Source organism: Barbus barbus, assembly GCF_936440315.1.
Source record: "Barbus barbus genome assembly, chromosome: 35".
Classification (NCBI taxonomy): Eukaryota; Metazoa; Chordata; class Actinopteri; order Cypriniformes; family Cyprinidae; genus Barbus; species Barbus barbus.
In genome coordinates, this window is record NC_136763.1 from 11714247 (window position 1) to 11725719 (window position 11473).

Sequence of the window (11473 nt, forward strand, 5' to 3'; positions counted from 1 at the left end):
TATTGATAATAATAAATGGTTCTTGAACACTGAAAATCAGTATATTAGAATAATTCCTAAAGGATCATGTGACGCTGAAGACTGGAGTAATGGCTGCTGAAAATGCAGCTTTGCATCACAGGAATAAATTGCATTTTAAAATATTCAAATAGAAAAGTTATTTTAAATTGTAATTGTTTCACTATATTACTGTTTTTTTTGTTTTGTTTTTTAAATCAGATCAAATAACTGCAGCCTTGGTGAGCATAAGATACTACTTTCAAAAACAATAATAATAAAAAAAGGATTTTATAATTTTAGCTTTTGTATTATCAGTGTACTAAAGCAAAGGCTTTTTTTAAAGTTAGCCAGTATCAACTTAATGGCATAGTTTTTTCCTACCACTATTAATGTTAGATGTATAATCCAAAAAGAACTGTATTTAGTTGCATTTCCTTTATTATTTGTGCTTTTCACAGTAATTAAATATGAATGAAAATGTTGCTATAGAACTCCCGTTGAGCAAGCAAGAAGGCAACAAGTGCAACCTGTTTGTGAAACCATGTACATTGCAAGGAAGGAAAATGTACTTATAGCCTATAATTTTATGTACTGTATGCTAATATAAATTTATATAAATTATAAACTTATATAGTTTTATATTTCTTACTGTTAAAAAGGGGATCTTGATAGAATAAATGTCTTGATTGGATGTGATATTTTTTTTATTACTTTTCACAGAAATTTCACAGCAGGCTCCTCAGGGTCCCAGTTTGAAAACCCCTGCACTAGTATATAAATGCCCTCAAAGATAATGGACTAAATACAACAACGATTGTCATTTTATTCAACTTTGAAAAGTAGTAATATGTCTGGGACTAATATTGAATGAGTATTATTATCGCTGTGCTTCTGCTTAAATTTATGCCCAGTAAACTTATGTTTTCTGAATTTACCAGTACATGTAAATTACTTGTTTATACCCATCATTTTCTACACTTGTGGTAGTTAACAGACGAACAAACAGTCTTTGACGTCACATAAAATGTTATAAAATATTAATTCCCTTCAATGAGCTGATACAGCACCTTAGTTTGTTATGGGGGTCTGTTCCTAAATGCCTGACAGAGCGTCAAGGCCTAGATAGTAGTTCATCCTATGGCATGCTAAAAAGCTCGACTCTGATTGGTCCTTGTACTCCCCGTCAGCCAATCGGACCGGACGAAGAACTTCTCGTGTGGTACAATGGGGAAGACAATCCTGAGATAGCTGCTGCATTAGAGGAAGAAAGGACTAACAACCTGATCAAGAAGAGTTCACCTAGAGTAAAGCGAGGTAAAATGAAAACACCCTCAGTTATTGCTCAAACCTGGCGTTTTTTATATAGAAATATGTAATTGGGGTGCGAAAACCTGTTTGTTATATTTGGACGCGTTCGCAGTCGCTAGCTGGAACTAGCATGTTAGCCATCTGGCTATTCGCCAATTTCATACGAAGATCATTTACAAACAGGTATTGTGGATGATGTTCTGTTCTAATAAACTTTGTTAAAACGAAAAACAGCCCAGAGCCAGGGTGCGGTGAAATGTAACGTACTCTTCCTCATGTTGATGAACGGGTCGGTTAGCCGCCTTGCAGACTCAGACCTTATCTCAGTCTCAAAATCTAGTGAACTTCTCACCTAGAGAGCATTTTGAGCATCACGGACACGTCTGAGAGTTCGATTTAAAAAGTTTGAACGCGTCTGTGATGCCCAAGCATGCCATCTAGATAGGCAGCTCCCTAGGTTTAGAGACACAACCTATGTCTGACAGAGATGACCTTCCAAACGACACCTTAAAGAGCCATAAAATAAACCGAGTTTATCCTCTAAAAGCTCACAGACTGATTTGTTTGCTTGTCCATTTCACATCTGTTATTGATTTGTCGCACAACACCGTTTTACGTTTATTTGAATGATACTTATGAGCGTGTACGTAATTCAATAAAGGTTTTAGGGAAATAAAGTTGCTATAAAATGTTACACAAATATATATTTGAGTTTAAGTGAGTGTGTCTGGTCTGGATGGTTTTTATAGACTGATGTAATAATGACTGAAAAGGCTGACCTAAACTTGCTGTTGAGAAGAGCGTTTGCTGGTCCTTTCTTTTCATTGAGTAAACGGACATTTGACTTTAACCTGTTCAATGACAGTGCAGCTAAATGCATGAAGTTTCAAGTTAGCTCATGTCCAAGTTTTATTTTAAAAACATTAGTAAAAGTAGTCCTTGAAATATGTGACATGTCAATGACATTGTAAAGTTTTCTGTCACACTGTCTAAATCGTGAGGGCTCGAGATGTTATAAATAAATGATTATATAATATTATATATAATATGCTATATTATATAAAGCAAAAATATTTTACATTTAGGTTACAAAATCAAATAAAAATCGTTTTAGACAGTTTGACAGCAAACTTTTAAATGTCATTAACATGTTAAGTGACGTGACATACGGCCAAGTATGGTGACCCATACTCAGAATTCGTGCTCTGCATTTAACCCATCCAACTTGCACACACACAGCAGTGAACACACACACACCGTGAACACACACCCAGCAGTGAACACACACACAACAGTGAACACACAGCCGGAGCAGTGGGCAGCCATTTATGCTGCGGCGCCCGGGGAGCAGTTGGGGGGTCGGTGCCTTGCTCAAGGGCACCTCAGTCGTGGTATTGAGGGTGGAGAGAGCGCTGGACATTCACTCCCCCCACCTACAATCCCTGCCGGCCCCGAGACTCGAACCCACAACCTTTGGATTACGAGTCCGACTCTAACCATTAGGCCACGACTTCCCACAGTATATTCGCATAAATCTTTATCTTGTGAAAATGGATGTTGAAATGGATCTGTGGGAAGGACTATTTGACAAATATGGTCAGATGACCAAGTTAGTTGCATGTGTCTGTTTTATGAATTGGGTTTTGTATAAGATGCTCCTAGATGACCTCGTCACAAGGACAGCAGCTGATAGCTGGGTGTTTTTCTTGGCTAAGAGACAATGTCTTTGTACCTTTGTGTGTAAAAGTGTATGCATGTATTTTGCCAACATTTATGCACCATTAAAGGGAAGGTTCATTCTGTTGTTTTTCTCACCCTCAAGTCACAACCTGTATGACTTTCTATCTTCTGTTGAGCACAAAAGGAGATATTTTAATGAAATTCAGTGTTCTTCTGAATATCATCCTATAGTTTTCTACAGAAGAAAGCAAGTCATACAGGTTTGGAATGACGTGAGTGAGTTTGTAGATGATGACAGAATTCTGTTTTGGGTTAATTATCCCTTTACATAAATCTAGTGTAGTCAACTGCTATTCAGTAACAATTAATTATCTCTACAATTATCATGCAATAATTGTGATGTAGATTTTAAATATGTGAAAAAAAGCATTTCTTTGCCTGTGTCATGCACTGTGCTGTAGTTACTGAGTAGTCAATCTGGTTTTGTGGTGGTGAGCAGCTCGTTTAGAAAAGAAGGCTGTGGCATAACTTGTTTTGTTTTGGATCTTGCAGGTGGAGCTCTTTATTCTAGTTAATGTAACATGTTCTTCCTTTTGTGTTTTACATTTTTCAGTTTATATTCATTTATTCCTTCTATGAAATATCATTGGATTCAATTATTGTAGGTTTTGATGGTTGTGATAGGAAACCTAAACCTAATTGCTTTTTTGCTGCCTTTAGTGAGTCTTGAAAGTTATTTAATTTTTTAAAACTAAAATTTTTCTTTTTTCTCTCCCTGAAGCAAGGAGGAAGCTGTCGGAAAAAGCCAGACAGGCTGATTTGAGTGGATTCTGTGAACCAAATAAATCGAGTGCTGTTGAACCCTTAATCACAGAGATGCGGGACTTAGAGGAAGGTATGTTATGCTCTTCGTCGGCCTCTGGCAGAGATTTGTGTCGTTCACGAGTATGTTTAGCTCAGTCCTAATATTTTTGTTTCGGTAGGATAACAGAAGGGCTGCCTGCAGCCATCAATTATTTTGATAATCACTTAATGTGTCATTTATTTCAGTTTTAATTGGATTTAAAAAAGCCAAATTTCACTTATTCTGTGTATGAATGAAAAACCTGTTGTTCTACATCCTGCTCCAAGTTTAAACAGTATGCAAATTGAAGGCTATGAATACAGTGTGAAGGCTATGAGATGAATAATTTGCAGAGGTTTAAAATGTAAATAACATATAATAATTATAATACAATTATTAATAACAATGGTAAACTTTCTGCTAATTAAAATAGCATTACCAAAATGATTATGTAGAATTTTAAACCTTAAGTTAACGTCCAACAGTTGTTTTAGTCAGAATTATTGTGATTTATGTTGCTGTTGTGCTCTGTTAAAGTGTGAATGTTCTTTAAAAAGAGACTTGTTTGATTTGAATTTCTAAATTTAGAAAAATTTATAGATAAGGATATAACCATAAAATGTGCTGAATAAAACATGTCTTAACACATTAAGTAGCGCACACACATCTGTCCAGGCACCAGAAATGGAACAGCGCATTAACCTATGTGCTTATGGATTTGTTTGAAGCACTAAATATAAAGTGTTCTCATGTTTGAAACAGCTTAGGTTTTGCACTCTTCCTGCACCGTGATTTCCATTATTTTTAGATGTGTTCTGTCTGTTGAAATAGTTTTTTTACTTCTGTAAAGAGACATCATTAGTGGAGGCTTTTATGCACAGCATACAAACCTGACTAGACAATAATGAAATTAGGTTTGAATTATTTCACTACCAATTCAATGGATTAGTTCCAGTTCTAGGTGCAGTGTTATTGTAGCAGTATTATGTCTTTTAGATAAATGATTTTCAACTTCATTCAGTGATTTTTATTTTTAATTATATTTTTCTTATAATTCAGGGCTTAATGGTGATGAAAGACCCTCTTCACCTTCCGAGTTGCAGCAGGAGAATGCAGCCCAGTCGTCCCAGTCATCTTCTGCAGAAAATGAAAATCCTATCCATTCTAATACAACAGAGATAAACCAGAGAGAAGGAATGGATGAGGAAAATACAGAGGTTGATGGACAACTGCAGCAGCCACAGTTAATTCAGAGCCCACAGCACCCCTCTGAGGCAGAATCAGTTGATGGAAATGAAAAGTCTCTTCTGTATTTACGTTCGGGCAGCCCTGCAGACGAAAGCACAGAGAGTCCGCTGTGTGATACAGAGTGTATATCATCTTTAGCAAATCCTGAATCGGAGGCAGAGGGGGATTTCGAAGATGACCCCCAAGGAGAAACATACCCCTGTCAACATTGTGAGCGTCATTTCTCCACCAAGCAGGGCCTAGAGCGCCACACTCACATTCACACTACTTCAAACCATCAGACTCATACGTTTAAGTGCCGGTACTGTGCCAAGCCCTTTGGCTCTCAGGTAGGCAGGCGCAGACATGAACGTAGACATGAGAACGGGAGTAAAACTTTAAATAGGCCCGGATCACTTAGCGGAACAGCATTCCTCCACAGTCCCACAGCACCCAACGATCCTGCTACCTCTGGCCGTGCATCCTCTCCAAGCCATTCGGTCGTTATGAACACACAGAACGGTCCACGTCATCAAACCTCTGACAGTTTGAAAACCGAGCCTGGTGCTGAATCTGACCGACCTTTTATATTGGATGAGAATGGGGAGTCAAAAGAGCTTCATCCTTGCAAGTACTGTAACAAGGCTTTCGGCACACACACCAACATGCGCAGGCACCAGCGCAGAATCCACGAACGGCATCTAATGCCGAAAGGTGTTCGTCGGAAAGGTATGCTCCTGCAGGATGGCTCCTCCCAACAGCAGCAGCATGAACAAGGGCAGTCTGTTTCGCTCCAGGAAGAGTCACCAAGTGCCAGTCCACCACCAATTTATGTGCCCAGTGTGGAGACCGAGGATGAGGGAGAGAGAGAGGAGTGTATGGTTGATATCTCTAACAACATTTCTGAAAATCTCAGCCATTACATTGATGGAAAGATCCTATCCACAAGCGCAGTGAGCAACTGTGACGTCATCGAGGTTGATTCTAGCACCGCAGCTTTGTTTGGCCTTGATGCTCTCATTCTAAGTCCCAAACAAATTAGTCACGCATTTAAAATCGAGACAAGGACTTGTCCAGCAAAAGAAGTTTCATGCGTAGCTCAGGCAGCCTCTAAAAGACGAACTGCTACACCACCACTGCTGCCTGCTGTGAAAATGGAAACAGAAATGGTGTCCTCCTCTTCCTCCTTGTCCTCCCCCTCCTCACAGTCCTCTTTGTTGGTAGGAAACATTTTCTCCCAGTCAACTGAAACGTTAGCTTTTCAGAAGGAGAAATCCGTTTATCTCTCTCCGAAACTCAAACAACTACTACAGGCCCCAGACGGTCAGAAACCAGCCGTAGGTCTAATCACAGATAGCCATAGATTAACCACTCCACTTTCAGTAACTTCACTGCCTGCTGTCCAAGGAAAATTTAAAAGAAGAACTGCCTCCCCTCCCACAACTTCACAGAGTAGCCCGGCACAAAGAAATGACAGCATAAGCTCTGTAACTGGGGTTTCATGTTCTCTGAAGGTCCCAAAGATTGAAAGCCATTGCATGACTCATTCCTGGAGTTCCAGCAAAGATCATGGGGACGCTGTAAGCCTGACAGGAAAAGACTGGTCTCCTTCAAGAAGCGGGGGGAATTCTTGCAATCAGCAGCCACTTGACCTTTCGAATTCCTTCAGTAAAAAAGACAATAGTGTAAGCAAAGGCTCTGGAGAGGCTGTGCTTGACTTGAGTGTGAACCGTAAAAGTCCTGTTGACCATGAAGTAAAGACAAGCTCAGCCACACAAACACCACATGTGAAAAGAAAGAAACCCAATACCAGCATTTTAGAGAAAGTCTTAATGAACGAGTATGCTGCCCTAAACTCACCTGGAGACGAAGGATCCAATGCTCTCGGAAGCCCTGACGTTCTTTCGTCTTCTGAGAGTGCCACATGTGTTGGCTGTTCTAGTCCCGGATCAGGATCAGACCACCTTCCTTGTGAATCAAACTCTCCTCCCTCTCTGACCCCTATGACTATTAATCCGTCCTCTCCGTCTTCATCTAGTTTAGCATCATCTACACCCCCTCCTCCAGTTTTACCCACTATCCCATCACCTCCACCTTTATCATCGCCACATTTTCAGATGTCAGATGCCTCATCACCTGGCCCTTTTCCTGTGTTGTCCCCTAAAATGTCCCCCAAGGCAAGTGATAGTTTAGAGGAAGTGTCGGATTCATCTGCTTTAACAGAATCATGCCATGATACATTAAATTCCATTGTTAATGAATCAGACCAAACTGCTGAGCAGTTATGCCCTGCAATTTCTCCACTGCCTCAGGATGCAAAAAGACATTGTACAGCAGATTCATCTTCAAAGTCGGAAACACTACTTGAGGGCTCAACCCTTGATTCTAAGCCTCAGTTTTTAAGAAATGCCGATCAAGCAGGTTCTTCTCACCTAGAGTGGGATACTGCTTCTAAAACCAGCCAAAGCCATTCCTGTAAAGGAACTCTCCCTCAAGACCTCAATATTAAAACAGAAGGCCGACACAAATCAAAGTTTTCTCTTTCTACAGTACAATCAACTCCTAAAAAGGAACCCTCCTCACCGACCTTCCTCAGCGAATTGGATTCTTCCCAGACGAGTTCAGCGGTTGATAACTCTGTTGTAGAGGATACAGGGAAAAATGAGGGGCTGGTTGATATAACCACAAATGGAGGCAACACTTCACCTGGAACTCCACCAAGAAGTTCTGATGAGGTTGAGACACCAGAACGGGAGACTTTTGTCAAGAGTTTTGTGTGTAACGTCTGCAAAGAGCCATTTCGGTCCATCAAGGACCTCAGTGGCCATATAATAGAGCATGCATCAGAGTGGCCTTTTAAGTGTGAGTTTTGCGTGCAGTTATTTGGTAACACAACTGCGCTCCTCGAGCACCGCTCCTCTCTCCATGGGGTGGGAAGAATTTATATTTGCTCTATTTGCTCAAAGGAGTTTGCCTTCCTCTGCAATCTCCAGCAACATCAAAGTGACCTACATCCAAGTCAGAGTTGCACTCACACTGCCGTTGAAAACGGGAAGCTCAGACCTCAGAATTACACGGATCCTGCTTACGCAAATGTGGAGAAGGATGCTATTCTTGACTCAATTGCTGGAGCTACCTCTGAAGATTCTTCCAAGGAGCACAACGATGACACTAAGAAGGTGGAAGAAGAGGAAAATGGCCATGAGGACCCAACAGAAGAACTATACACTACAATAAAGATTATGGCATCTGAGGCTGGTAAACCGAAAGGTCCAGATGTACGGCTTGGCATTAATCAGCACTACCCCAGCTATAAGCCTCCACCTTTCCCGTACCACAACCGAACACCTGATGGCTCGGTTGCCTCCGCCACTAATTTCACCACACACAACATCCCCCAAACATTTAGTACTGCGATCCGGTGTACCAAATGTGGAAACAGCTTTGACAACATGCCTGAGCTACATAAGCACATATTAGTTTGTGCTAATGCTAGTGATAAGAGACGCTACACCCCTAAGAAAAATCCCATTCCTCTTAAACAGGTTGTGAAACAGTCTCCGAATGATGATCTTACCACCACAGGGGCTGCTGCTGGGCAGAATGCTTTCCGCAGAATGGGTCAACCGAAAAGGCTAAATTTTAACCAAGATATAACATCCAAAGTAAAGTTATCAGCCCTAAATAAGAAGAAAAACCAGCTTGTCCAGAAAGCCATATCTCAGAAGAACAAGTCGGTTGCCTCTATAAAGAAACCGACAACCCAGGTAAAGGAAGAGGAGACTCATAAGGTCCATGCATGCCCATACTGTAGCCGAGAGTTCACATACCCAGCCAGCCTCAATAAGCACATTGCTTGCAGCTGTCCACAAAGACCTGTTGCCAAGAAGTTGAAAAAAGGAGCACTGATGCCTCAAGACAAAAACAGGAGTCTCCGAAGTCGAGCCTCTGACTCTGAAGTCAAACAAGAACCAGGTTCTGGACCAACTGCAAAGCCCTTGGGGAAAACCAGAGCCCGGAGCTCTGAGCCAGTTGAGAGTGAAGCTCCACCAGCAAGTAAAGATAAAGCACCTCAGGTACGTACAAAGAGGCTAGCCTCAAATCCAGACAACATGGCCCCACAAACTAAGAAAGGCAAAAAGAGCAACGAGCCACTGACTTCCAGAACTCCTGCACTTACTGATGAATCTTCGACACTACCGCTGTCTAAAATGCAACGATCTAAGGAGGTTGTTGTCAAGAAGGAGGTTGTTGTCAAAAAGGAGTCTGTTGTGAAAATGACACCGTCTAAGAAGGAGGAACGTTTTTCGATAAGGACACGGGAGAGAAAAGGTGGTCCAGTGACACGCAGTGTACAGATGACTAGTGCTTCAGCTCCTTTGGAAGTGAAGTCTGAAGACCTCTCAAACCATGAACCAGGGCAGTCTGAGGTAATGTAGAGTTTCACTGTTAGCATTAACATAATATTGTATATTTGTTAGAGTTTGGGAGTGTCTGATTGTTTTTCTCTTATGTGTTTATTTCAGTAGTCTCTATTGAAGCAAGCCAGGTAGAACTCCACAGTCTCCAAAGGATTGCTTTAGTCAGTGATTGGAAAGGGAACTTCTTTCAACTAAATTGGATTAACCTGATCACAGCCTGACTGTTCAGGGGGACCAGGAGTTATCTCCCTGCTCATGTCTTGCGTTTGCTCATTGCAAGTATCTTCTCAGTGCACTTTTATAAATAAGCCTTTAAGCTCCTTCCCCCAAAATGGACTGATGAATATGATAAATAAATAAATCTCTATTAAGCATCATATTACTTGATTTATAAATGTTGATCTTCTGGGTCTGTTTAGGTTTTGCAAGAGGCAATCATTCAACAGTTTCTCTTTCTGAGACTAATTCACCCCATTTAATCTGTGAGGTTTTCAGATCCAGTGGTCTCCTAATGCATGTACTTCTGTATACAGTATGACTGGACTGATCCTCTCTTCACCACTGTATTCCATTTCGACCTGCTGCTCTTTTACTGAGAAATATTATTTGAAGAGTATATATATATGTATATTTAATTAAATGTAATCCTTCACAGGGAATGTTTATCATACTGAGGCTCTCATCCGAGAGGCATTTTTGTTTTTACTTTATTGATGTTTTTGTTTATTTTGGCATAGTAAAAACAATTGAGCTGTTTGATACAGTCAGAGTGAGCAGGCGAAAATAGTTTGTATGTAAAAGGTATTTGACCTTCACCTAAACCAGCCAAAACCGTAAGCCATTTTTTCTTTTTCTTTTTTTTCCTCTGTACCTTTTGTAATCTACAAAATCTACAGCAGGGCTGCTGGCCATTAAAATTACACTAAAACTACAACTGGGAATGACAAACTTTTTTCTGCACTTGCATGAAAATGAATTAATAGTTGTAAGTGCCATTATTACAACCCAAATTATGTAATTAGTGATCTGGTCAATCAGGTTACTTGTTTCTGAAGAAAAGCACTTTATTTAGGCTAATTTGCCTTTTATGGATATATCAAAGTTTGAGGTGATTTTACAATATGTGATGACACCTGCTTGAAAACTGCATAAACACAGCATTAATTTTCAGTGGTATATTATAAGCATGTATGTCAGTCTGAAGCAACCGCAGAAATTTGCTTCCAGTTTATTAAGACTTAATAAAGTTAAAATTGTTGCATTATTAGTATAATTAGCAGTTATTGCTGTGATGCCACCGCAAGCACACAGTTTCTTTGGTCACCAAGCATTACACAAATGTTTTGTTTTTATCATTTCTCATTTTTATAAAATGGATAAGGCCTCTGCTTTAACAGAACATCAACTGGACTTCAAATCCTTAGTGGTCTACCTCCTGGCAAGCTTTGAACTGATGCGTTTTCTGCCTTTGGACAACATAATCCCTCTCACTCCTAAACCTGTCTTCGCCGTGTTATTTCCACTTTACAACTTGGACAATGAGGACAGGGTTCTGAACAAGATCTGAATGCTTGAAATGTTTTTTTAAGCAAGGAACTAGAAACGATATTTCTTTTTCTTTACAGAACTTTCATCTTGCAGCATGTCTTTGCTGTCCTGCATTGATATATTTTTGGGAATGAAATGTTGACCGTGTTTTGTGATTATGAATAACCTTCACAAATGTAAAATGCATTGTTCAAATTTACATATTAAATTGCTTTTTTTTTCAGTGTATATTTGATTTTAGCTGTTTGACAGTAGAAAGTATCTTGAGATACCAATATTTAGGCTTGCATCACTATTCAATGTCTGCATTGCTTCATGACTAATCCAGGCTTTTGCATACCCATTTCTAATAGTCCAGGTCCATTATGTGTTTATTTTCTGAATCACCTGGCTTGTAAAATTGAACCCATTCTATTGAGAGTTTGATCTCTCCAGAAGGATTTGG

General features: G+C 40.0%; 1 protein-coding gene across 2 annotated transcripts; it reads left to right on the plus strand.

Annotated features, from left to right (window-relative positions):
* Nucleotides 1–1218: 1218 nt before the first annotated feature.
* Nucleotides 1219–11256, plus strand: LOC306855164 (PR domain zinc finger protein 2-like). 2 transcript variants are annotated; one of them, XM_079393631.1, is made up of 4 exons: nucleotides 1219–1314; nucleotides 3770–3883; nucleotides 4892–9489; nucleotides 9586–11256. In XM_079393631.1, the coding sequence occupies exons 2-4, from the start codon at nucleotides 3865–3867 to the stop codon at nucleotides 9586–9588; spliced, it is 4620 nt and encodes a 1539-aa protein (XP_079249757.1). In that variant the 5' UTR covers nucleotides 1219–1314; nucleotides 3770–3864; the 3' UTR covers nucleotides 9589–11256. The 2 variants fall into 2 exon arrangements, with proteins under 2 accessions (XP_079249757.1, XP_079249756.1); XM_079393630.1 differs by having other exon boundaries at nucleotides 9589–11255.
* Nucleotides 11257–11473: the final 217 nt, after the last annotated feature.